We start from the raw sequence: 27,200 nt of genomic DNA, 5'->3' as shown, positions 1-27,200 counted from the left end.
ATTTTCACCCTCGTAACTTTCTCTGTTAATTCTATGTAAAAAATAATCATCATCATGATTTATAATCATCTAAATTGAAGCACTTTTTTGTCTACTACTTTATAATAGTCATGTAAATAGGGCTCTGATTTGACACAATTCATTCTGTGTCTCTTGTTTTAATTTAACTCAGGTTTTCTATGCAACATAACAGTTACAGAGCTAAGTTTCTATCCTATTGCTAATGAATATATAAACTTCATTTTTTAGTGATTGGTTCACCTAATACTTATAATCTTACTTTGTATGAGGTCCTGGGACTGTATAATGAACAAATGGCATCAATCTTTCCCTGAGAAGTTTGTAAGCTAAACACAGAGACATACTTGTAACCAAATAACTATAAAGTAACGTGCTAAGCCCTCTAACAGAGTCCATTCAGAAGCTTTGGGGATCTGGAGCAGATGGCGGGTCACTGTGAGGGAGAAGGAGGCTAAAGGCTGGTTAGGCATTGGGGTGCCAGGGTGGCTCAGTCAGTTAAGCGTCCAACTTCAGCTCAGGTCATGATCTCGCGGTCCGTGAGTTCGAGCCCCGAATCAGGCTCTGTGCCGACAGCTCAGATCCAGGAACCTGCTTCAGATTCTGTCTCCCTTTCTCTCCGCCCCTCCCCAGCTCATGCTCAGTCTCTCTCTGTCTCTCAAAAATAAATAAAAGTTAAAAAAGTTAAAATTAAAAAAAAGACTGGTTAGGCAGGTTTGACAAAAGTGGTAGAATCTGAGGTGAGTCTTGAAGGAGTTAAGAAAGTTTCCATGTCAACAGAACAGCTGGACAAAGGCCAAGTATCTTCATGAGGCTGAATCTGCCAGAGGCTGGTGATGACACTGTGAATACAAGAAAACACTGAAACAGAGCAGGTGGCCTGTGTTAGGTGCATCAAGAGCACACGGGGACACTAGAAATGATGATTTCTGATGAGGCGTGATGAGTTTGGGGTCCCTGTAGGACAGTTTTGCCCTGTTCTGAAATTTTTAAATTCACTGCATGCAATAATTGGACTGCTAAGATAAGAAAAAGAAAGAACGTTTTATTCGTTCTTCAATTGACATGATTACCCCTAACAGAGGAGAAACCAGATATGGCAACTCCCAAAATCTTGGGGGGGGGAATCAAGGAATCTTAAGGATTGTACAGGTTTGATCTGGGGATGCTTGGGTAGGTGGTGGTCACTGCTACTTGTCCTTTTGCTGCAAGGTCGGTCACATATGCTTTGGCGTGAAGCCATTCCAAAGATAGGACAATTAGTTCGTGAGGCTGGGGGTGGAGATGATGGTGAAGGTCACATGGTCTACTTCCATATATAAACCAGTCCTGATCTATAAGCCCAGAGTCCACCAACAGCCTCATAACACATGGCCTTACATGGATGGATGGATCTAGTCAGAAGTCAATAATCCACTCAGTAAACATGACCTACAGACAGTAAGCGGTGACCTCCCTCCCAGGGGCGTGCACACTGGCACCAAGGCCCACCAGGGGAGCACTAGGAAGTAGTCACACAGCACTCAAGATCTACATAATAAGGGCTAAGGGTGCACAAGGATATACATGTTTTTAGAGCCTGTGGGGGAGGAAGTGGTGAACAAAGAAGGTAACCCACACCCCATCCCTCTGACAAAGAAGGTGAAAGTTTGACTCCAAACGTCAAATGTAAAAGACGAGTTCCAGTTTAGTCTGCAACAGCAGTGAGAGAATCCTGCAGAATTTTCCCTTAGAAGACGTACCATGAGACGTCAGGTACAGGTCTCTTCCTCAGCCACCCTTTAGCAGGGCCTAGACGCACTGAGCAATATTTTTAAGCACTACCGCTGAAGCAGTGTGGGTCTGTGGCTTCTCACTGAGGCCATTCTTCCTTTCTACAATGATTTCCTGTCTCGAAGTCAAACATGGGGTCTACCCATAACTCTGCAAGGGAAATAAGCCAGTCAAGCTAAAGGCAAGGCTTGGAGCAGTCCTGGAAAGAACAAATATCCTGTGTCTCCAACACAGCCCTTTCCATCTGAATCCCCACAGGCATTTATAGTTGTGGTCATTTGGCTGATACTAAATTCTCAGCAACGAAAACAAACTAATCTTAGGAGATACAATTCTTTAGCATATGCTAAAAAGCCGCACTATACTTCATTACCATTTTTAAAATGTATTTATTTTGAGAGGAAGAGTGTGGGGGTGGTGGGCAGAGAGAGAGGAGAGAATCCCAAGCAGGGATGACAGCGTGGAGCCGAACATGGGGCTTGAACCCAAGAACTGTGAGATCATGACCTGAGCCGAGACCAAGAGTCAGACGCTTAACTGACTGAGCCACCCAGGTGCCCCTCATTACAATTTTTTACACTGTAAGACTCAAATAACACAGTTTCATTCAAAAGCACACATCTTGAGAAAAAAGACGTCTTTAAAACGAAAGACATTTACTCATAAACGGGCTGCTGATAAACATGACAGCTTCTCTTTCCCCAAATGCAGGCTTCCTGTCTAGACAATCACTTTACCGAAAGGTAGGAACTTGGCCAAAACTTCCAAGGATCAACTTTTGGCCTAAAGGATGAAATCAGGGCATGTTTCTTAACAGTGGCCTTTTATCCTATCATTGATTCAACATAGTACCTTCCCTCCTGTCCCTCAGTATTCTTATTAACCACAGGAGACCAAAGATATCTGCCCATCGTCTGCATTATGGCGCTATCATAAAAACTGGCATTAAACCATTTCTTTTCAAGCTCACACTGTGACAGTTTCCGTAAGGAATGAATTTTAGAGAACTATGACATAGTCACTGCCCTCTAGAAACTTCTGTTCTGCGGGAAGCAGGACAACACACAAGAACTAGAAAATAAAGCAAGAATCATAATGGAATTATTATGGAAGCAATGGAAGGTAGACAGTTCCAGATTCAATTTCTTGGCTCAAAAGTTGCTTAACCTTAGAAGACATTCCATTGTCATTTCAAAGCACCTCTACTAATATTGTTCTTATTGCTCAATTATGGGTTGATGTTATAGATGAAAATATTTCCAAATGACCCAACCTAAGCAGAATTCGGGGCTTACACTTCAACGCTCTTACGAAAACACTGTATCTTTGTATAGACTCTTCATTGTTCATTATACTATTGGCTGCTGATATGGGTATTTTTCCAGTAGAGCTCAAGCCAACTTTTTTCCCAGGGAAGTCAATTCAAATACAACGCAACAATTCTGGTTATTATTGCCAGAGGCTAGATGGAAATTAATGACCTAGAAATGGAACAAACTAAAAAGTCTGCACCAATTAATTCCCAGGGCTCTCCGAATCACTTTTCCTAATACTTGAAATTTATCACAAGGAAGTAAACTCCTTGTTTCTTTCTCCTTTTTTTTTAAGGTTTAAGATGTTGCAGTAAAACTCGTTATATTTGCTATTCATAATTCATAACCCCACGGTATTCTGTTTATGGAACTGTTTTTTACTTTCATTGATGAGAATTGTCTTGTTCTCAGAAAAAAAATATTTTTTTAAAAATTAAAACTTGAAGAACTGGGGCGTCTGGGTGGCTCAGTTGGTTAAGCCTCCAACCTGGGCTCAGGTCATGATCTCACATCATGGGTTTGAGCCCTGCTTCGGGCTCTGTGCTGAGTGTTCAGAGCCTGGAGTCTGCTTTGAATTCTGTGTCTCCTTCTCTCTCATGCTCTGTCTTTCTCTGTATCAAAAATAAATAAAACACTTAAGGGGCACCTGGGTGGCTCAGTTGGTTGAGTGTCCGGCTTCAGCTCAGGTCATGATCTCACAGTTCGTAGGTTTGAGCCCCATATCGGACTCTGTGCTGACAGCTCAGAGCCTGGAGCCTGTTTTGGATTCTGTATCTTCCTCTCTCTCTGACCCTCCCCTGCTTGTGCTCTCTGTCTCTCAAAAATAAATAAAAAAACATAAATAAATAAATAAATAAATAAATAAATAAAACTCTTAAAAATTTTTTTTAATTGAAGAACTAACAGTACATATGTCAAATCAGTAAATCCAATTTATTATTATATATTTTTTTTATCAATTTCCTTTTTTGGGAGGATACATTTGCAGCTCCTTATAGCCAATTGTTTATCATTCTCTGGGGGTTGCGATTCGGGAAATTAGACTCTCATGTCTGCCTGGAGAAAGGGCTGCTGTGGAAAATTAAATTGGAAGAGATCTTAGAGCACCCATCCCCTGGCACAGAACTCCTTCTGCAGGTGGGGCTTCACCGCTCCCTGTGAAGGCAGCTCCCTAATTCACAAGACTGCCGCTTAGAATCCCAGACACACACCTTGTAGTTCAAGTCACAAGGAGCTTGCTTCATAAACTGAGGCCAGAGAGGCTGAGTTTTCTGGTCTCATCATTGAGACAGTCTGACCTAGTTATAGGACCATGGACTTGGAAGACCACAGACTTGGTACAGATGCCAGCTCCAGAACCTGTGAAAATCAGCCTCTATTTCCTCATCTGGAGAGCCAGCAAAATAATTCTCCCTTATTGGATTATTTTGAAAGTTAAGTTAAATATAGGTTCAACATGGCCTGGCTGAGTTTCTGGGCTATGAGAGAGCAGGTGTCCGATAGATGTTTAACATTTTTCTTATTTTCCTATCAAAATCTCACCCCTTCATTCAGACCTCCTTCAGGAGACATCCTCCTGTTTCTACATAGAGTACTAGCTTCTTTGTACTGACTTACATTTTGTTTCTACAAAAAGTATGTAATGAGAGGCACTTGGGTGGCTCAGTCAGTTGAGTGTCTGACTCTTGGTTTCTGCTGAGATCATGATCTCACAGTTTGTGAGATCGAGCCCCACGCTGGGCTCTGCACTGGCAGCGTGGAGCCTGCTTGGGATTCTCTCTCTCCCTCTCTCTCTGCCCCAACCCGCTTGCTCTCTCTATCAGAATGAATAAATTTTTTAAAATTTTAAAATGTTTATTGGAAAAGAAAAAGAAGGATGCCATGATTGATGGAATGAATGGATGAGGTTGTGTTGAGATTAGGTCCCTGCCTCAGCTTGGCAGTGTCGCAGCCCATGCCAGCCTGACAGTCCCCAATTCTCTTCCTCTGCAGAAGCCTTCCTGACCAACCACACGGAAACAGTGACGGTGGAGGAAGGCCAGGCACTCACTCTCAAGTGTGTCGCTTCTCAGGGCAAGCCCACATCCCTGCAGTGGCTGGCCCCGTCAGGCTTCACCATTTTTTTCAACAAGCATCCTGGTAAGTGAAAGAAAAAAACCATCACCACCAGACCTGAACCTGAAGGATTTTCCAGACAGATGAGCTGGTGGGATAGAAACCAGCCTGAGTCACCTAAATGGTGGGCTTGGCCCACGTATTGTCACCCGGGGATCACACCCAGAAGTCACTATCTTACACGTGGCTGCTTTTCTCGACAGGAAGTCTGAAATGGAAACCCCACCAGAATGACTGGTAAAGGGGGCTCAAATCACAAAGCACATTTCCGTGCCTGCACCTCACCCCCACATCGCCTTCTTACGCTCAGCAGCACCGTGACAGTCAGGCAGGAGACAGACTCAAGGCCCTTTGTCCCCCAGCAGCTAACACGATGGCCCCACATCTGGAGTAGCTGCTTCGTTTTCCATCTGTGAGCAATGCAAATCACATCACAAAACTCCCTTTCAAATATCTCCTCTTCCGTTAGCCTTATCACAAAAGCAAGATCGTTGAGCAACTGACAGGGCACGCTTCTTTGAAAAGGACAGTCATTCCTCTTTTTCACAAGCACACCTTGAGCCCTGATGCTTGGGATGGAAGGGGATCTTCCCCCCTCCCCCGAAGTTTTATTGAGATATAATGGACACATCATATCATATTAGTTTAACATGCACAGTAATCTAGTATTATGTGTATATTTCAGAGTAATCACCACAGTAAGTCTAGTTAATATCCATCACCTCAAATAGTCACAATGGCTTTCTTTCTTAAGGAGAGAGATTCTTTTTTTTAATGTTTATTTATTCAATTTGAGAGAGAGAGAGAGAGAGAGAGAGCGCACCAGCGAGCAGGGGAGGGGCAGAGAGAGGGAGAGAGAGAATCCCAAGCAGAATCTGCACTGTCTGCACAAAGCCCAATACAGGGCTCAAACTCACAAACTGTGAGATTATAACCAGAGCTGAAACAATGCTTTAACAAACTGAGCCACCCGGGTGCCCCAAGGAAAGGGATTCTTTTTTTTTTTTTAATGCTTTTTATTTATTTTTGAGAGACAGAGACACAGCGGTGAGCAGGGTAGGGTCAGAGAGAAAGGGAGAAGCAGGCTCCAGGCTCTGAGCTAGCTGTCAGCACAGAACCCAACAAGGGGCTTGAACCCACAAACCGTGAGGTCATGACCTGAGCTGAAGCCAGACGCCCAAACGACTAAGCCACCCAGGCATCCCCAAGGAAAGAGATTCTTAAAAGCCTATTTTAGTTCATCTCTTTGGGCAGGATTTTACTAACCCCTCCCCTTCACAACGAGACCACTGTATATCTCGATTTAATATTCCTAACTGCCAAATACTTGGAAAAGTCTCCAAAACAGTAAATTTCATTCTGCCTTGTAAAAGCAAAACCTCTAAAAAACTGAATATGCTATGAAACATTTTGAAATATTGCTGTGTTCAGGGCACCTGGGTGGCTCAGTTGGTTAAGTGTTGGACTTTGGCTCAGGTCATGATCTCAGCATGACGATCTGGAACCTGCTTCAGATTCTGTGTCTCCCTCTCTCTCTGCGCCTTCCCTGCTCCCCTCATTCACTCTCTCTCTCAAAACTAAACATTTAAAAAATTTTAAATATTTCTATGTTCAATGTAAACTAACCACATATTTCAAGCTAAATCAACTATCACTACTAGACTTCAATAAAGTAGATATTAGTTGTTTAAAGTTTTGAGAAAAAAACTTCGAGTAGAGATAATTCCTGTGAAATCATGCTTTCTCTTGTTTTGGTTTGCATCTGGTAAACTGGGAGAATATGGGCACTCTCTAAATTTCTGCAGCAGAGTAACTTGACTGAACTCGGTTGACTGAGGGTCATTCTTGCCTTCCAGGGGACATATGGCAATCAATGTCTGGAGAGAGTTCTGGTTGTTATAATTGGGGAAAAGCAGGGGTGTTGGCATCTAGTTAGGAGAAAGGCCCCCACAACAAAAAATTATGGACTCAAAAGTCAATAGTGCTGACACTGAGCATGCAGGGATTCTAGCCCAGGTCACACGAGTGTCTGAGGACACACAACCATGATTTCAGATGAGTGACAACCTTCCTTGGGCAGCCATTCAGAGTATAACTATTTTAGAATTGTTCATGTTATAGATCTACAAAGAAGAGGGAGAAGAAAGAGGGGAAAGGAGGGAACGAAGTTAAGAAGGGAAGGAAGGGAAGGAAGACAAAAGCACTCATTTCAGGAGCCTCTGATTTGCTAAGGGACCTATGATCTGAGCTAGACGTCCCAGGTCAATAAAGAATCAAACAAAAAAACAAAGCAAAACAAAAATAAAAACAAAACCCATTTGCTAAAGTCTTTAGGAAACTTCACATAATAATAAACTTCAAAAAAATCAAAAATAGGGGCACCTGGGTGGCTCAGTCGGTTGGGCGTCCGGCTTCGGCTCAGGTCAGATCTCACGTTCGTGGGTTCGAGCCCCGCGTCAGGCTCTGTGCTGACAGCTAGCTCAGAGCCTGGAGCCTGCTTCCGATTCTGTGTCTCCTTCTCTCTCTGCCCCTCCCCCTCTCATGCTCTGTCTCTCTCTGTATTAAAAATAAATAAAACATTAAAAAAAATTTTTTTAAATAAATAAAAGGGGCAACTGGCTGGTTCAGTCAGTGGAACACGCAACTCTCCATCTCCATACGAATTTGAGCCCCACATTGTGTTTAGAGATTACTTAAAAATAAAATCCTTAAAAAAATAAATAAAAGTAAAAAGCACTCAGCTGGAATAATGACTAGCCATGCATTGATCTTCCATTCTTCACATCCTGTGTGACAAGACAGCCTCAAATCAATCAGATTTCAAAGAGGTAAATCTAGGGGCGCCTGGGTGGCTCAGTCAGTTAAGTGTCCGACTTTGGCTCAGGTCATGATATCATGGTTCATGAGTTCAAGCCCCGCATTGGGCTCTGTGCTGACAGCACAGAGCCTGGAGCCTCCTTTGAATTCTGTCTCTCTCTGCCCATCCCCAATTGTGCTCTCTCTCTGTCTCTCAAAAATGAATAAACATTTAAAAAAATTTTCAAAGAGGTAAATCTAATGGGGCATTTTTCATAATGTAATCCTTCTGCAGCCTGAACCCCTCACCAGCATGGGGTAAATTTCCCACACATGCAAATAAAGCAAATGCATTATGTCACAGATCCCAGTATCAAAATGTTTTGTTTCCTAAACGAACATGGAGAACATGGAGAGGCATCCAGCTGGTAACACCAGAATTTGGAAGGCAGCTCAATCGAAGATGTGACATTTGTTCCATCCACGTGTGAAATTCAAAAGCCATTCCTGTAAAGAATTGATGCACCGAGAGTCTGCATTCATCTGCTAGTTTGTTTCCTAACAGCTCTTTTCCCCTCTTGTCCAGCCTTAAAAAATCCCAAATACCAGCTGCTGCATCACTCCGCCCATCAGCTCTCCATCCGCGTGCTTAACGTCAGCCAGCAAGATGAAGGCGTGTACAAGTGTTTACATTACAGCAGCAACGTGAGAACAGAGGAAGTAAAAGTGATCGTGCTAGGTAGGTGCTGACAGCCAGCAAACCCAACAAGGCGTCCAAACAGGACACATCATTCTTATGCTTACCATTTGAGTTAGAAATAGCGCCTAGAGCAAGGCATTTCTTAAGGGACCTCTGCCATCCTTTGTCGAAAAGAAACAGAAAGGAGCGTTTGGACTGGCAAGCCCTAGATTAAAATGTGACTTTGTGGAATGTGTCTTTGGCATCAACTAAGATTCCTCTCTGGAGAAATTAAAAGGAAGGAAAATTAATATTTGATGAGCCCTATGTGCCAGGCACTATACTAAGCTCCTGGGAATCAAAGAGGGATTAAGACACAATCGTGCCCACAAGGGGTTGGCACACTAGTTCAGACAGGCAAAACAAGTATGTACAAAAAGTAGAACCTTATGACTGCATAGCCTGAGACAGGATGAATTCAGATGTAACTGCACAAGGCAAATGGCTCACATCCTCTGTCCAGACCAGTTGCTCTCTTCCACTGGGAGGTAGGCTGGGAGACAGGGGTAGGAAGTAACAGCAATGAGATCTCCTGGGACTTGATCAGTGCTGTGGACAGTCAGGTGTGTTCAGCGTGAGTCTTACTGTCTTTACTTTTCCGATTTTTGTGATGAAACAGATCGATTCTAAGAGGTGCTTTCTGTTGATTCTAAGTGACGTAATTCCACATGCTGCACAAATGAATTTCTTAGACTTCTTCTGTTGAATGAATAGAGCGAGGCGCCTTTGTAGTAAACATCTGGGAAGGAATGGCTCCCTAGGGGTTTTAAGAACCAATGCAAGTCAGCCCACCTTACTGGCCACCCCTCCCAGCACTCTGGCTCACGCTGCTCGCTCATGTGCCTTCTGGGGTCTTCGAACACTCCATGCATACCTCTGTCACTGCACTTAACACATGACCTTTCAACTAACAGTTTAGGGGCTTGAGTCTACCACCGGACTCTTAGCTCCTCAAATAGCTGATTTTCTCCATATTTGTACTGCCAGCATTCAACGCACCTAAGGCATACTTGGAGCCGACTTTACAATGTCTCAAAGGCAGATGAATCAGCAAACAAATGTGAAACAGTAGGGTTCTGGACCAACATGTGATGTAGAATGGGAAAGAGGAGGAAGTTAGCCTAGCTAAAAAGCACACTTGACCCTTGAACCACACAGGTTTGAATTGGGCCCATCCACTTACATGCAAATTTTTGTCGATAAATACAGTCCAGTCATATAAATTATTTTAATAACATTTTCTTTTCTCTAGCTTATTTTATTGTAAGAATACAGCATAAAATACATAGAACATACAAAAATGTGCTAATCAATTTTTCACACCATCAGTAAGGCTTCCCATCAACAGGAAGTTGTTAGTTAAGTTCGGGGGGAGTCAAAAATTATACAGAGATTTTTGACTGTGCAGTGGCTGAGGGAGTGTCCACACTGTTCAAGGGTAAACTCTATTTCCAAGACAAGAGTAGGATGGAAAAGGATAAATGCATTTAAAAATGCATCTTTTGTTATAAATAAGGGACGGAACTAACTTACCTTGGCCAGAATCATATGCTCATGAAAGTTTAGAACTGAAACAGCCATAAACCAACGTAAACCCAACTCCTTCATGCCACAGACAAGGAAACTCATACACCAAGAGGTTGAGGGACATACACTAGTTCTTACAATAGTTGGTGACAGGTAAAACTAGAATTCAGGTCTGTACTCCACCTAGCATTCTACTTATCAAATACAGTCATATGTCAAATACAAAAATTGCTGTTGTAATAGAGGGGATTTCCAGGGACTGCACCCGTCCTGAGTAACAAACAATGTGACTACAGCCAAGGCAGCTTTACAAGTACATGAGAGCTCTTTAACTGTATTCTGGAAAAGGTCAAGGAAAAAAAAAAAAAAAACATTATTTAGACCATAGGCTACAATCATCCCTATAGATGGTCAGATTCTGTGATTTGCTGCAATATTTAGACCAGCCAATTAAGTATAGAAAAAACTCATTTTCTTCCAGCAACTCCTTCCACGCCAATCCTGGAAGCTTCAGTTACCAGAATGCAAAATGGAAAAGAACACGTTACACTTAAATGCTCCACCATGAGAAGTAAGCCCCCTCCACAGATAACTTGGATACTAGGCAACGACATAGAGCTCTCTGGTAAGTTAAGTACTGAGATGGTCTTTTCCTCCTTTGTTTTCCTTCCTACTTAAATTTCCAAGGAAGTTGTAAATCCTCTGGCACCCTCTGGTGGCATCAGGTGCCAGAAAATACCATTCACTAATCCACCAGTTCTTTTTCAAGTTATCTTTATAATCAATCAATATTATGCCTTCATCTTGAAAACCTATCACAAATAGTAGGATTATCTGTTATGCTTAAAACAAAGTAGAAAACTAAAATGGAGTACTTATTACGGCTTCTTAAAATTCAACAAGATTTCATAAAACAGGTACAATATAGCTATTACCTCAGCATGAACTGTTTAGCAGATGTAAAATTGAAAACACATTTACCATAATGCTTGTATATTGGGACAGGTTAAGATCCTCCTTATAAAGCGCAGAAATGTGTTACGCCCTCAGCAGCAGATAAAAATACTATACGGTACCAAAGAATCTAAACTCTGATTAGATGCAAGCAGGGTTCAATTGACTGAAGGAGGATAACTGTCACACTTGGGAACTACTTATAGTTTGTTTCCATTGTAACATAGGTTACATTCAATTTTACACAATCAGAGAGAGAGTCAGTCCAATGCCAATTCTACATCATTCTAAGACGTCTCCGTTAACTTGCCTTATTCATTCAACCGGAGTAAAGTCTTGGCTTTTTGTGTCTGATAGTATCAGGCTGCCCTTGCTGTAACCAATAAGCTTTGGATTCCCACCCCCCTCCCCAGTAGTGATGGGTTTACAGAAACCTATCCATTGTTATTCACCTGCTCCCCTCTGTGACTAGGGCCAGCATGTACAAGGGAGTTGGCTGAAGTCAGAATGAGATTAGAAATCTAACAGGTTTGCCAAGAGGTCAAGGCCATTCTTCTCTGAGAGAACCAAACCCACCGAATGGGATTAAGTAGCCACAACCTCAAACACCTCTTTAATTTGCTCCATAGGTGAAACCCGCAATGAGTTTGAAACTGATGGGAAGACATGTAACAGCAGCAGCACCCTCAGAGTCCACACGTACAGCAAAAACTCAGCCGCGGACTGCATCATCCGACACGCAGGTCTACAAGGAAGAAAACTGGTAGTGCCGTTCCGATTTGAAGATTTGGGTAAGAGGGATGAATGATCATTTTTAATCATTTTTAATTTACCTTAATATTACACTATCAAACAAAATTAAACGAAATGGAAAAAGTCCTTCAGAGTGAGATCACAGTCAATAAAGGTCTTCTTAACAGCAAATTCCTTTAATGACTGAAAATTTTCCAGTTGGGTGTCAGAATGCAACTCTTCCAACATTCAGAGCCCAGCTGGGCGGAAAGCCGAGCAGGGCGCCATATGCAAATAGCATCATGCTTGCTTTTTGAAGATGACAGCTGACATAACTTGGCCTTTAAATCCTTTTATTGCACTCACGATTTGGGAGAGGTCATCTGAAGCATACCCAAAAAGGAGATCATTTCCACTGAAATAAATCTAAACTTGTTCATATCATTTTACTTTAATATAAGACACTCACACAGTCAAACTGAGTCATGATTACTCTTTAGATTTATTGTGTTATAACTGTTCTGCAGATTTTAGTTTAACCATGCTAATATTCTGAGCAGAACAAATAATAATAAATAAAACATCATAGGAAATGTGAAGTGGAGTTGCCTCCATTTTTCCAGAATGCATCCTCTGATTCCTTCATCAAATAAAAAAAAATAGTGATTTCAAAACTTTAGAAAATTTTTTGAGTCAAGTATCTAGTAAGAAGTAGCATGAATCACAAGACTCTGACCTTCGTTATTTTATAAGGTTCCTCTTAGTGTCAAAAGAATTTCTGAAGTACAAGGATTCACTCACACTAGTGAGGGATGAAGCTGTTGGATGAGGACATATTTGCTGAAAAAGCTCCTTAGAAAATGACTGCTGATGAAAGGCGCTGGTTAAGGGGACACCATCCTGGGAAAACTGCCTCGCCGCCCTGTGGGGGCTGCTGCTGTGGCTAACAGGTCCCCTCTCACCACCACTTTCTCATCAAACCAAAAGTAGCTTTCCACCAGTCACTTTCTCATCAAACCAAAAGTAGCAAGTCTTGAGGAAGCTGCATTTAGAAGCCTTAAGCTCCCGCAGACAGAACTGGGTACTGTAAATTGACGCAAACATTCCTACTTCCTTATGACTCCTCCCCCTCCAGCCCGGGCCTGCAGTATGAGCACAGCGCATGCGTGGGGGATGCTTCTGCAAGTCATTCGGGTTCTTAAATAAGAGAACCAACGATGTCAAAAAAAAAAAATCTATGTTGACTTTTCAGCTACGGTTCGGGCCACCTACAAAAAATTGCTGTTGAGGGGAAAATCAGTTTCTCCTTCCTTATTAGCCATAGTTCTATACTACTCAAAATCATAGCCATAAAATACTTCTAATAATAATGGGATAAGACTTGACTTTTATTTATGCTCTAACTACCGATTATTTAGCACCCACTGCCAGATCTCCATCAAGAAGGCAAAGCGTAATGACGGTATCAGCTGTTGGTGGCTTCCACGTGTTTATGACTTTTCCCCTTTGGCAAGCTACTATATGGGCATACAGATATTTTACACACATTTTATTCATCCAATCAGTTTTAAAAGGTTGATTAGCTGAGGATGCTTTAAAGCACATATACAAGGGAGCACCTGGGTGGCTCAGTCGGTTAAGCCTCCGACTTCAGCTCAGGTCATGATCTTGTGATTTGTGAGTTCAAGTCCTGCACCAGGCTCTGTGCTGACAGCTCAGAGCCTGGGGCCTAATTCAGATTGTATATTTTCCCTCTCTCTCTGCTCCTTCCCTGCTTTCACTCTGTCTCTGTCTCTCTCTCTCAAAAATAAATAAACATTAAAAATTTTTAATAAAATAAGATAAAATAAAATAAATTTACAAGTAAGGATTCTGACCCCGTACATTCCCACGCTGCAGGGTAGGACCTGGAAAAATGAGGACCCGGCAAGCACCATATCTGGAGAGGGGGCAGGTACCAGATAGAGCAGTGTCCTCTTTTGAAAAACCCACACTGCAATGCTTGGAGAAGGAAAACAGAACAGGAATAGATGAGACCATCTTCAAAATGATTTACTTCATTTTTTTAGTATTCCCAGTGAGGAAGCTGGATTTCCTATTACTTACCTGGAGGTGGGATAAAAAACAAAAACCTGGGGGGTGCCTGGGTGGCTCAGTCGGTTAAGCAGCCAGCTTCAGCTCAGGTCATGATCTCACTGTTCATGGGTTCGAGCCCTGCTTCGGGTTCTGTGCTGACAGCTAGCTCAGAGCCTGGAGCCTGCTTCAAATTCTGTGTCTCCCTCTCTCTCTGACCCTCCCCTGCTTGCGCTGTCTCTCTCTGTCTCTCAAAATAAATAAAAAACATTAAAGAATTTTTTAAACAAAAGCCTGAGCAACAGTTCTCAAACATGTTAATTTTGGGACCCCTCTATACGCCTACAAATATTTGAGGACCCCAAAGAATTTTTACTTATTTGAATTGTATCTGTCAATAATTACACATTAGAAATTAAAACTAAAAAAATATACTTATTTATTTAAAAATAATAACCCACTACATATACCCAGGAATGATATACTTGCATAAAACATAATTGTTTTTTGCAACACCAAAACATTAGCGAGGAAAATGGCATTATTTTCCATTTTGAAAAATCTCTTTGGTATCTGGTTTAATAGAAAACAATTAGATTCTCATAACTTCAGCATTCAATCTCTTGCAATATGTTGTTTTGCTTGAAATATATACAAAAATACAGCCCCACACAAATATGTAGTTGGGAAGGGAAGGTGATAGTAATACACTTTCCTGATAATTGTGAATATTCTTCTTTGATATCATACTAAAACTTGACAAGGTTAATTTACTATGTGGATTCTTGAACCATATTAATGAACTTTTCATTACATTACATACTCTCATTCCATTAAAATTCTTTGAACAAATTTGCACTTTGGATAAGTCTTTTATCTAGGCATGATTTTGTAGCATCATGCCTTGGTCATTTAAAAAATATCAGTTTGTTCATTTATACAGAGCTTCCAAATGTTGACACATTTCAGTATCAAAATCCTCTTCATTAATATCATCACTGATTTCATCAAAGTCTTCACATTTGGAAGCTCTCAAGGCCCACAGTGGTGAATACAAGTTTTTCAAAGTGGAAATGTAGCTGGTGCAACTGAGTAACTAAATGCTTAATATTAAGTTATTTATTTATTTAAACTGAATTAGTGTAGCTCACATATGCTGTATGGGAGAGCATACGTCTGTAACATTCTAACCAACTAGGGAGAGAAATCCTAATACACCAGTATTCACTTAATCAAAATAACATTCAGTCTAATTGAATCTCTTCACTAGCTTGTTCATTGGGAGAACAAATCAAAGGCAATGCAAACTCCTGTGTGTATCTCCTGTTTTATACAAAAAATATATATAATTGTCTGAATTCACGTAGTACCATATGCATTATTCCAGAAGATCTTGATCATTATTGATAATTTTTATATGTGTCCCCAATGTTTCCCATATGCTCTTCTGGTAATTTGCCTCCAGTATTTCTATCTGACTAGCTTTCAAGCTTTTTCCTCTCCTTTCATTGCCAATAGCCCTCTTTTAAATTGTCTCTGGCATCTTTGTGGTCACAGAGTTCATTTTAGCCTTACAGTATAAATTACTGTTTCTCTGAGGTTTCCTTAGTGGTGGTTCTTCATTTCCTCTGAGCTCTTACATGCAACTCTGGCATTTTCATAGTTTCCGAAATTTTTTAATGTTTAAGAAAATAAATATTCAAATCCATGGAAAGTTCTCTGATTGAATAAGAAGCTGAGATGCATGGACAGATCCCATAAAACATTACCTACCTGTCATGTGTCAACATTTATAAAATTTCAGGCACCACACCCTCCTGTTGTGGGACTATTCACTGGTCAAATCTGCGCTAAGCTGAATGTCTGGAAACATCCCTAAACACTATTTTATATTATATAGTAAACATTACGCTTAATAAATAGCAAAGCATTGAGCTGAACATGTTGTATGAATGAACTCATTAATTCTCACACACACACATACACACACAACCCTCCAAAGGTAAATGCTTAGTATTTCCATTTTACAGCTAAGAAAAAACTGAACATTCAAGAGATCAGGCGTCTTGCTCAAACTCACGCAGCACAAGCAAGTCAACAGCGTTGGAATTCAACCCAATCCGTGACTGACTCCAAGGCCACCTAACTAAAATAAGGAGAGAGATATGTGAATGGGTAGACAGACAGAGGGACAGGTAGGTAGATGGGCAGAGAGAAAGACGAAGGATGCCCTTTGCACACTATTGCCAAACGTACCACTCCAAGCCCAGCATGCTGTCCTCCTAAGCCCCTGAGCCGGGCAGCCGAGCAGATGGGGAGCCAGCAGGGTACAGATTCAAAATCCGGACCAAGAGCTGCAGAATACGTAGTGCTGAGGCTTCTGCAAAACCTGCACAGGCAGGTAGCAGGCAAACACATTCTCCAACCTACTGCACTGAGCACGATGTGGGTAAAACTGCTCTCCGTAGTTGCAGAATTCTGTTTTTCCCCTTTTCTAGTTACTGATCGAGAGACAGCCTCAGATGCCCCAGAGAGAAGGTCTCCATCTTCTGCAATCCCTCAGCAGCCCACGAGCACTGGTAAGTGTCAACCCGTTAAGACTTATGGGAGAAAAAAAAATCATGCCTCCTTGGGAAGGTCACTTTTCCAATTCTCAATTTTAAGATTTTTTTTTCAAGTTTTAATAAGATTATGCAGGACTCCCTCCACCAGCTCCAGCTTTGTGGTGGACTGTCCTCTGGGTGGGATGGGCTTCGGGGTCATGAATGTCTTGTAAGTTCAGTGTTACGCTGCTTCACACACACACACACACACACACACACACACACACACACACACACACGATAGTGACATTTCAATTTCCTCTACGGTAAAGGGCAAGGTTGGATTCATTTATGGAGAGACTCATTCCTTTGTTTTCTCATCCAGAGCAGACCCAACACAAACACAAAATAAAGACTTGGTTTGCAGCAAAGGGCAAAGCAGAATCTGGAAATGTGCCGCCCTTGGTCACTGATGAACAAAACCACCTTTGAAAACACCTCAGTAACTTGGTTGTCGAGAACTCAGATAGTTTTTGATGACAGGATTGAACTACCAACGCAGAGGTTTAAAAGCTTGAATTATAATTCCAAATTTTTAACCAGTGAATCCACTAGATGGTTAGCTCTGGCCAATGATCACATATTTATCTTTGTATTTTACCTACTGCATGATATCTGGCACTAGCAGGTACTCAGAAAATGCGGTATGAATGAGTAAATACACATACAAATACATTCATTTATTATGGTGTTTTGAGCAAGACAGCTTCATCCAGAAAGGGCAGAAATTCCTGTATGTCCTCTCCCCATTTCAAGTAGTGGTCTATAATTTCATTTGATAGGATAAGTGCTTTCATATCATGTATGTTCATCATTCTGAGTATCAGATTGAATTTTTTAAGAATTTTATCTGAAATATTTAACAAGTCAACATTTGGGAGGTTTCAAACACTGATAAAAAAACAATACGTACCGTGCAGTTTTTCGAAGGGCAATGCAAATTGAAAATGACCTGAAGTGGAACAGTCACACCCCTTGCTTTAATAATCCAATATTTTTAAACGTGTTTAGAATTGACTTGTCTTTAAATTGGCTTACAGCGCTACTAAATGACCCAATCTTCTGCTCTGCTTTTTCAGATATAACATAAGATTTAATATGGCTTCTAAATTTCCTTTCAGCTTTCAATTCCTATGATTGTATTATGGTTAATAATACCTATTTTCAGTGGAATGGGTGGTTTCATTCCCCATGGGATCCACACAGTGGCGCTGTGCTATGGGCTATAAAAAAGCAAGAGACTAGGTTGGGGGTCGGGGGAGGCGGGGAGGCAGGAATATGGAGGATGAGTGACCAAATCAGAAAAAGAGATCCTGCATTTTTATGACATCTCTGCCCTAGCAAAAACATTACAGTGCATCCTGCCTGTAGGCCAGCATAGGTTTGAACGACAAGGGAGCCTAATTTTTAACATAAAAATCATTACTTTTCAGGCTGTTAGGTTGTCTTTCCTTAAAGCTTAGGATGTTCTCTTATTATCTTGTACCTTTCTAGAGACCTTCTTGCTAACAGGCCTGGTTCAGGAGGGAAGTATAAAATAACGGTTTAAATTTTGCATTCTGAAATTCAGGATTGCATTCTGAATTTCTGTCACTTCTTTGCTGCATGACTTCAGACAATTTACTTAAATTCTCTAAGCCTCTGTTCCGAGCTGCAGTGAGAAACATACTAAATGCTCAGTTTCAGGCTTAACACAGAGTTAGTGCTCAGTAAACATCTTTAAAAAATAAAGCAAAATGAGCCTGGCCCTTTGCAACTATTTTTGGAATAAGTCAGTAGTTAAGAAATGGTCTTGGGGGTTTTTTGTTTGTTTTTTTGTTTCATTTTGTTTTTAAGTTGGACCACTTAATTTGTTTCCCAAAGATGCTCTGCTTTTTTGGGATTACTCTGTACATATGCACACTATTCATATATAGTCATGTGTGTGTGTATATCTATATATTTAATGTCTTAATTTCTTTCAACATAGTTGTAGTAGTGGAAGATTCTAATACCACAGAGGTTGACAAGGAAGAGAAAGACCAAACCACTCAGGATCCTGACTTGACCACTGGTAAGTGTCCCCCTCAGCATTTAGAATAAACACTTGACATTTTATCCTCTAAACCAATAAATCTAAGGCCTTTTTCTGTCCCTATTTTTCTTCACCTTTTATTGGTTAATCACTCCCTTGTTCCTTGACTTAGTGCCTTCCTGGCTTTCTTGACGTAGTCTGCCTGACCCTGTCACTCTTTGCTAATCAGTGCTTCTCTGTGTCCGTTAGCTAACTTCCCTTTCTCCTCTGGCTTCTTATATGTGGAGATAGTTCTGACTTTCCTTCTCCATCTTTGATTCTTCCCTTAATCCTTAAAGGGTTTACCCATCCCCCAAATTGTTCCTGTTGCCACTAGGCAGATTTCCATACTTATCCTTCCAGAACATTTTCTTGAGAATGAATCCCTATTTCCTTCCACCTCCTATGTATCTGTGGTTGGATTTTCAGCCATATCCTCAAACTCAACATCACTAAAAACTGGACAGAATCTTTTCCCATAAAATCAGCTTTTCCAGACCATAACACAAGCCCCAAGGATGCTTCACTCCTGGGTTGTGGACACACACACACACACACACACACACACAATCAGTCCATCTCCAAGGATTTTTGAGTCTTTCCTTCCAGAATTTTGTCTCCTATCACTGCCACCTCCCTGGTCCAGACTTTCATCATCTCCTGCACAAAGTCCTGTAACTCACTGGAGCAGTGGTCATTTTTGGGATTCTCTTATCAAAATACCTGTCAGCATTCTTCAGACTGTGTTCTGAACACCTCTGCAGCTCTTACCATCCATGGTGTGGAACCGCACTCCACCATTCCCCTCTGCAGGCCTGACTCTAAAGTCCCGATAAGAACGCACATTTTTCTCTGAAAACATCATCCCATTTTGACGGCCCTGCCCTCACTGACCTGAATGGCCCCCGAAAAAAGGAAAGGTCTCATCTTCCCTCCCCTAACCCTTCCTTCAAGGCCAAGGTCTTCCCTAACCAACTCAGTAAACTCCTCAACACCTTACTATGTTAACACACATGGACCCAGAATTGGGTACAGATACCTGACTTTGGTTTTATTAATTTAGTTGTTTCTATATAGAGAGAACTACATCCTGAAGGAAAGGGATTGTGTCTAATGAGCTCCAATCATGTGTCCAAGGAGCTCAAGCAGCTCCCTTTCCTAGGAGAGGGTGCCCGCGATACTGGCACAGGCATTCCTGAGAGCGAGAGCCTGTCCCCACCCGGGACAAGTCTCCCCAGCCCCTCCCGCAATGGAGGTCGACCCTTGGAGGCAGGCATGGGGGTGCCTGCGTGGCGTGTATTTATTTATTTGTGAATAAATTGTGCTGGTGTAAAAAAAAAATAGCCAATGCTCCCTAACTTCTTGTTGATTAGGAGGGGGCAGGATATTTGGGCAAAACTAGACTCACAGAATCAGAAGGTGAGATTTAGAAAGATCTTAAAGACCTCATCTCATTTATCTCCGACTGCCTTCCTGGAGGACCACCTTTACCCAAGCCAACATTTATGATTTTTCATTTTATTTGCATAGCTTTTCAAACTTTTTAAAATCTCTTGCTGCTTAACTACACTTTGCTTAAAAAAAAAATCATTCCTTACAGCTCACTTAAATCCCCTGACTATAATTGAAGTCAATATTCTTACATGTTTTCTCTAGAAATGAAAAATCACAGCTTCGCTATCTATGCAACGTAAGAGCATTTTTCAAATCACCTCACAGAATTGCTTTGCTTGTTTGTATGCCTATTGGCTTGTATTCGGAGAATAAATAATATAAATCTCTTCCCCTTCAGAGTAAAGTTCTCTGTCTTTTTATCTGAGTTGCTTATCAGCCTATATGGGAAGTGTCCTGCATACTTCTCAGGGACAAAACCAAACCAGCCTTGTTTCGTCTTCCATATAGAAGCAAATCTTCAGTATGTGGGGGTGATCAGGAGGAAAAATGGCATTCTGCTGCTCACCCTTGTGTCCTTCCTCATCTTCATACTCTTCATCATCGTCCAGCTCTTCATAATGAAGCTTCGAAAAGCCCACGTGATATGGAAGAGAGGTGAGTGGCAGGGGACCTGATGGGGGGCTACAAGATGCTGAAACAATTGGCTAGACAAAAGGAAATTCTGCCAACTTAGAGACTGCTTCGCAATCTGTTTGGTGTTGTCATGCAAATAAGTACTTGTTTGTTCTGTAGTAAACACAGGTTGTGAATCTCCAGGGGCTCTAATCAAAGAGTGTGTAACCAAGAGAAATTAGAGTAGCTCTGGGAATTGACATTAAATCATAAAAGCTTCTATTCACAAAAGGATACCAAGTGGAAAACTCATTTAGTCATTCAAAGAGCATTCATTGAATACCTATCATGTGCTAGGCATGGCTCTGGGCACTGAAGATACCTCTGTCAGCAAGAAAAACCAAGTCCTGCTCTCAAGTTATTTTCTAGGGACAGTCAATCAGAGATTGAATATATACTGTTTTGGTTGTGTTCTATTTTGCTTTCATTTTTAAAATTTTATTTTATGTTCGTTTATTTTTGAGAGAGCACATGCAAGCAGGGGAGGGGCAGAGAGAGAGGGAGACACAGAACCCAAAGCAGGCTCCAGGCTCTGAGCTGTCAGCACAGAGCCCGATGCAGGCCTCAAACCCACACATCGTGAGATCATGACCTGAGCCAAAGTCAGATGCTTAACTGACAGGGCCACCCAGGTGCCCCTGTTGTGTTCTTACTTTGAAATAATGCAGTCAGCCTCCCTCAACCATAATATGTTAGTAACTTTTCCTAAGCATTCTGACTTAAAAGTTACCAATGGAATAAAATATGTACATATATAATATTACACTATTATTATATCATTCAGCTAGCATGAAAGATAGCTATTAAAATCCATAGATTCAACACATACCAAGGCTGGAAGGGACCTTAGAAGTTATCCAGAATAACTATCTACTCAATTCCTTCTATAAATGTGTACCAGGATGACATCCCCTCTTTAATTCTGCATGATTATTTAGATCTATGCTGCCCAACACAGTAGATACAGCATGGCTATTGAGCATTTGAAGTGTTGCCAGGTGCTTTTAAGATGTGCTGGAAGGATACGAAATACACCCCAGTTTGAAAACTCAACATAGGGGCCATGAGTTTGAGCCCCATGTTAGGTTCTGTGCTGACAGCTCGGAGCCTGGAGCCTGCTTCAGATTCTGTGTCTCCCTCTCTCTCTACTCTTTGATTGCTCACACTCTGTCTCTCTCTCTCTCAAAAATAAATATTTTTAAAAAAAGTTTTAAAGAAACACACACACATATAATATGTCTAATAATAATATATTGGATCTACTAGGTAAATAAAATATAAATTATTAATGATTATTAATTTTACCTACTTCTTGCTTTTTCAGCATGGCCACTAGAAAGTTTATAAAATTACACATGCGATTTGATTTCGGGGTTGCTGGCCCATACTCATTTAGCTACATTTGGCTCCAACACCTCCAGTAGCAGAGAACTGATTATATCCCAAGGCAAAATATACTACCTCTTTCAATGGCTCTCACCTTCTTCAATGTACAGCTTCTCCTGGTTTGATGTCATTCTCTCTATATATTCAGCCAGCCCAACATTGATTGTAATTAGACCAAGAGACAAACTCTGGCTTTTCAACTGGACCTGCTCAATAGGCAAATGCCATCATATGGTTGCAAAGTCTCCCATTGATGCTTCACCTCCATAGTTCTTTAAGGCCTCCTGGAATTGTTTCGTCTCAAAGGACAATACTTGATTCTAACCTGTGGAATCTAACCAGTGTAAGAATACTTGATTCTTACACTGCCTAGCACAGTGCCTGCGGGAATCCTAGCAAAGAACAAAAACAATTCTCTAAATGAAGGAGGACATGAGGTATGGGAAGGGGAGTGGCAAGTCCACTATCGTGTACACAGAAAGATCATCTTCTTCAAACATACATTTCTACATACAGGTGACATCGGTGGTAGCAGAAAGAGTAACAAAGTTTTCTTTCCTTGCAGAAAATGAAATTTCAGAACACACTCTGGAAAGTTACAAATCGAGGTCAAATAATGAAGAAACATCATCCCAAGAGAAAAATGGCCAAAGTAAGTCAACTACATGACCTAAGATTTGAAAAATGAGCTTCATTAATATGTTGTCTTTGAGGAGGAGGGTAAAAATCCAAGTCTGATTTTTAGAAGTAGAAAGTCAATCACCTAACTCATCTTGTAGAATGTTAAGTGCATCTTCAAAAAAATGAAAAGTAGCGACCCTTAAGTTCCTTTGGGAAGCCATCTCTGAGTCCTGACTTTCACACCCAGCCACAGCCCTGGATTTTATGACCCTCTTGTGCTGCAGGGTAGTTTACATACACCTTAACAATCCAGAGCTTCCCACACCATTTGGTCATTTTTGATCTGTTGATTTAGCTACCATGGTCCTCCTTTAGGTGGTGAGTAGCTAGATTTATCTCAGTGTGTCCTCAGATTCTAACATGGCGCCTGACACCAAGGAAGCATTTGATAAATTTGTGTTGAATAAATGAACACAAGGCTTAACTGATTCAAGCAGAAACATTTGGGGTCTTCTGGAGGACTCCACTGCAATTTCTAAAGCAAAATGTATTTCAAAAAAGTGAAAGGAAATCTCTAAAAGGAGACTGTGTATGTGCGTGTGCGTGTGCGTGTGTGTGTATGTGTGTGTTCTTAACAAAAATCCAGTAGAGAGCAACCAGCGCTAGGGTAAAGAATCTTGTATCTTCCAACCTTTTTGTTTCCTCCATGCAAATTAACTTACTCCACCTGCCAAGAGTTGCAAGACAGGCAGGAGGGCTTTGCTGCTAGTTTCTACTGGTTTTATTGAGGTTTTTGTAAGAAGCCGGTCTTCCACAACACCTCTGCCGTTTTTTGCTTTGACCCAGGAGGGTGTGAAGTGGAAAGAATCACTTACTAGCTGGGAGAGGGGAACAAGAGGGCAGACTGTGCGAACTGGGGGCAAGAGGGAGAGGCGTGTGCAAGGCGCCGAGAGTCTGTTGTATTGCATGTGTTTCTCTAACATCAGTGTCTGTCAACTGGACCGGCGAGTTAGGAGAATGATGTCGGTACGTGGTAGTTGGATTGTTTCCTGTGCCAATTTCCTAGGTGAGGGGAACCAGAACAGCGGGTGTTGAATTGTATCTTTCAACAGAAAAAGAAAAGCCCTGAGCTCAGCTGCTGAACAAGCAGAAAGCCTTTGGGTCTCAACTTTAAGAAAACGAGTACTTTCCCTCAGGGCTGCCTCCCCAGAAAGGTCCATCCCCAGGGGCTTCCCAGAGAGGTGGGAGGTGGAATTTCCTCCTGCGCTCAGACCTCCACTTCCATTCTTTCCTTGGCTCCCTCAGACTCAACATTTCAACCTCGCTGTTTTTGCTCACCTAAAAGGCGTCCTCAGGAACTGCCTCCAGCCTCTGTGTATAGTCAACTGGTGCTCAGTGGTCTGCCCCAACCCTTCATTTCCCATAAGCCCTGTTACTTTCGGTATAACATTTGCTAAATGCAATGTGGATTTCTTTTTTCAGGTTTTAATTGCAGAAATGTCTACATATTTTATTCAGGTTTATTAGTGTACTGTTTAGGTAAGAAGACTTTTTACAAATCAGACTACAACAATGCATTCAGACCATTTATAGGTGAGGCATCAATTTCAGATCTGATTCTTAAGACATTAACACATGGACCTAAAAACACCACGTGCAGTCAAGGTCTCTCAACCAAATGGGGGCGATGCTGTTCAAAATGAATTTTCATCTTTGACCTGTTTCTTTTTTTTCAGCTTTCCACTCTAAGAGATATGTGAACTACATCACACAGTTGTACTCGGAAGCAAAATCAAAGAAAAAAGAAGACGCACGGAGTTCAAAATTAAAAGGAGAGCCCACTCATATACCAGAGAGCATTGTGTAATGTTCCCTGCAAGAAAAAATACTGATTTCGAGGCAACCACACCCTCATGGTGGAGCAGCCTACGGGAAGGAGCATAATTACTGTCACAAGAAAAATACACTTTGAGTGCAATGCAACATGGCAGCCTCCCATTGCATGTTGCCCTGGATTCAGGGCCGTGAAATGAGAACCAGACCATGGACACAAACTTTCACAGTTTAAAAAAAAATAGAGAAGAAAAGAGAAAAGAAAAAAAATAACCTATTATGCCTGACACTACTTCAGAGAATGAGGAGGCTCCTAAACCTTGGAGATCAGGGTTGCTTTGGCTAGCTAGCATCTTACTATGAAGGGAAGAAGATTTTTAGATGCTGGACTCCAGCAGAACTATTTACCAAAAACAAAATATTTTTTAAATCTTTCCTTCTGATCTCCAAATAAAAACTTTGGGATGAAAAAGATCTAAAGAAGGTCTCTAATCCTAAGAGCTTACTTTCAAGGACTTTAAGAAGATGGAACCAGTAAGTACATACAGTATCTGGGAGAAGGTGTGCATAGCAGTGAATGGGCACTGGCCGATGAACACAGATGGGTTCATGCCCAAGACACAAGCTTTAGTTCAAGGTAGGCCCAAAGATTTGATTTTCTAAGGTTTTCTGGCTAAATCACAAGAGCTGATCTGGCAAAGTGTTCGCCAGGACACTTCATTACAAAAATGCGTACAGAAGAAAACAAAGGGTTTAACTTACTATAACCTAATTAATGCTTTAAAAATTATTTAATAAAAAGCTGAATATAGGTTTTTCTAGTGGTTGTAGTCCAAGTTGTACTCCCTCCTTTTATTTTAATGTGTGAAAGGTCATGTCTTCCTGCCCCCCCTCCCCCATCAGTTTATTTAGGATACAGCAGACTCTGACATTCACTTATGACATTTCTCATTATTTGGACCTGAATAAATTAATTCTAAAGTAACATCCCTCCCACCCTATCACACACTCATAAGTTTGTAATTTTTTACAGTGCCAGATACAGATGTGATTTTTTTTCTTGATAAAAAAGAAAAATGAGGTAATCTGTACACCAACATGGGGCTCAAATTCATGACCTCAAGATCAAGAGGTGCATGTTCTACTGAACCATACACGTGCCCTAAAAATTTTTTTAATAATCATAAAATTACTGAAAGTTGTAAAAGTAAAACCAAGCATTTTCCTTTCTGTACCATTTGAGAGAGTTAGTTGACCTGCTGCCTACCACCCTCCCCCCAAATACTTGAGTGTGTATGTCCTACAAGCAAGGACACCTTACCCTGTAACCACAAGGTAACTGATAAAATCAGGAAATTAACACTGATAGATTCCTACTAACAGTGTTCAGACTCAAGTCTCTCCAATTGTCCAGAGGATCTAGAGGATCCAGTTGAGAATCACTTTGTTTCCTTTTAGTCTCATTCCAGTTTGGAACAATTCCTCAGTCTTTCCTTCACATTTGTGATATTTTGGGATAGTTTTGGAGATTGCGGGCTATTTTATAAACTGTCCCTCAGTCATCCTTTGTCTGATTGTTTCTTCATGATTAGATTCAGGTTATAAAACTTTGACAGGACTGTCACAGAAGTGAGGTTTTATCTCTCTGCATTTTATTCACCCCTTTATTGACCATGTTTACTTTGATCACTTGATTAAGGCGGTGTCTGCCAGACCTCCCCAATGCAAAGTAACTCTTTTCTCCCTTGTAAACTAATATTTTGTGCAGAAATGCTTTAAAAACATGTACATAACCTGTTCCTCATTCACTTCACTCAAAGTTTCCAGGTATCCAAGGAGTTACACTCTGTTACTATCCTATCTCATTCATTGGGTTACAATGTTACCATCAAATTAATCCCGTGCTAACTGGATGATCAGACTGTGAAACAGGCTTTTATGTGCTTCTTATCCTCAACCTTTGAGCACTTTCTTTCTTTCTGGTACAAAATATTCCATGCTCATCTTAAACTTTTCCTGCCTCAGCCCTGTAATGAGCCATTTCTCCAAAGACCCCTGGTTCCTTTCAGTGGAAAGTGATTATTTAGAAGCCAAAACCCAGGGGCTGGGTATACTTATTGCTTTGGGGGTGTCATTGTTCTCAAGTCATCTCAGTAGACAGAGCTGGGAAATAGATGAGAAAGTATGCATAGAGTTGACCTTGAAACAACATAGGTTTGAACTTCCCAGGTTCACTTATACACAGTTTTGGTTTTTAAGAGATGACAGCAAAAACCAAAAACAATTGCCCACTCCAGTCTCTGAGGCCAAATTGAAGACAATTGGTATAAAGGTCACACCTGCTCCCCTGTGAGTACCGGGAGACCCACAGAGGCCATGAGCAACCCCCCAAAACCCTGACCCCTCCCTTCAAGTCCTCCATGATCTGGATTCCCTCTTGGTGCTAGAGTGGCTGGGACTGTTTCTATTGCTCTAGTGCCTTTTATGCAAGAAAGAGGCCAAACTAAGGTGCCAACTTTACAGCACCATGCAAAGCAGAGGTAGGCAGACTTAGCCAATTGTCAGAATCACCTGAGGGGATTTCATAAGACAGGGAC

General features: G+C 41.3%; 1 protein-coding gene across 1 annotated transcript in view; it reads left to right on the top strand.

Moving 5' to 3' along the window:
- Positions 1 to 26,553, top strand: part of CRTAM (cytotoxic and regulatory T cell molecule) — a 29,939-nt gene extending 3,386 nt beyond the window's left edge. The window contains exons 2-10 of the mRNA XM_029915335.1: positions 5,097 to 5,243; positions 8,602 to 8,754; positions 10,763 to 10,906; positions 11,865 to 12,026; positions 16,539 to 16,619; positions 18,613 to 18,696; positions 20,599 to 20,745; positions 22,715 to 22,801; positions 24,507 to 26,553. Of these exons, the coding sequence (XP_029771195.1) occupies positions 5,097 to 5,243; positions 8,602 to 8,754; positions 10,763 to 10,906; positions 11,865 to 12,026; positions 16,539 to 16,619; positions 18,613 to 18,696; positions 20,599 to 20,745; positions 22,715 to 22,801; positions 24,507 to 24,637 (1,136 nt within the window). The 3' untranslated portion in view covers positions 24,638 to 26,553. The remainder of the gene's footprint in view (positions 1 to 5,096; positions 5,244 to 8,601; positions 8,755 to 10,762; positions 10,907 to 11,864; positions 12,027 to 16,538; positions 16,620 to 18,612; positions 18,697 to 20,598; positions 20,746 to 22,714; positions 22,802 to 24,506) is intronic.
- The last annotated feature ends 647 nt before the right edge of the window (positions 26,554 to 27,200 follow it).

The sequence above is a fragment of the Suricata suricatta genome, chromosome 11 (genome assembly GCF_006229205.1).
Source record: "Suricata suricatta isolate VVHF042 chromosome 11, meerkat_22Aug2017_6uvM2_HiC, whole genome shotgun sequence".
Lineage (NCBI taxonomy): Eukaryota > Metazoa > Chordata > Mammalia > Carnivora > Herpestidae > Suricata > Suricata suricatta.
Note: the sequence above shows the minus strand (reverse complement) of the source record. Positions and strands in the feature narration are given on the sequence as shown.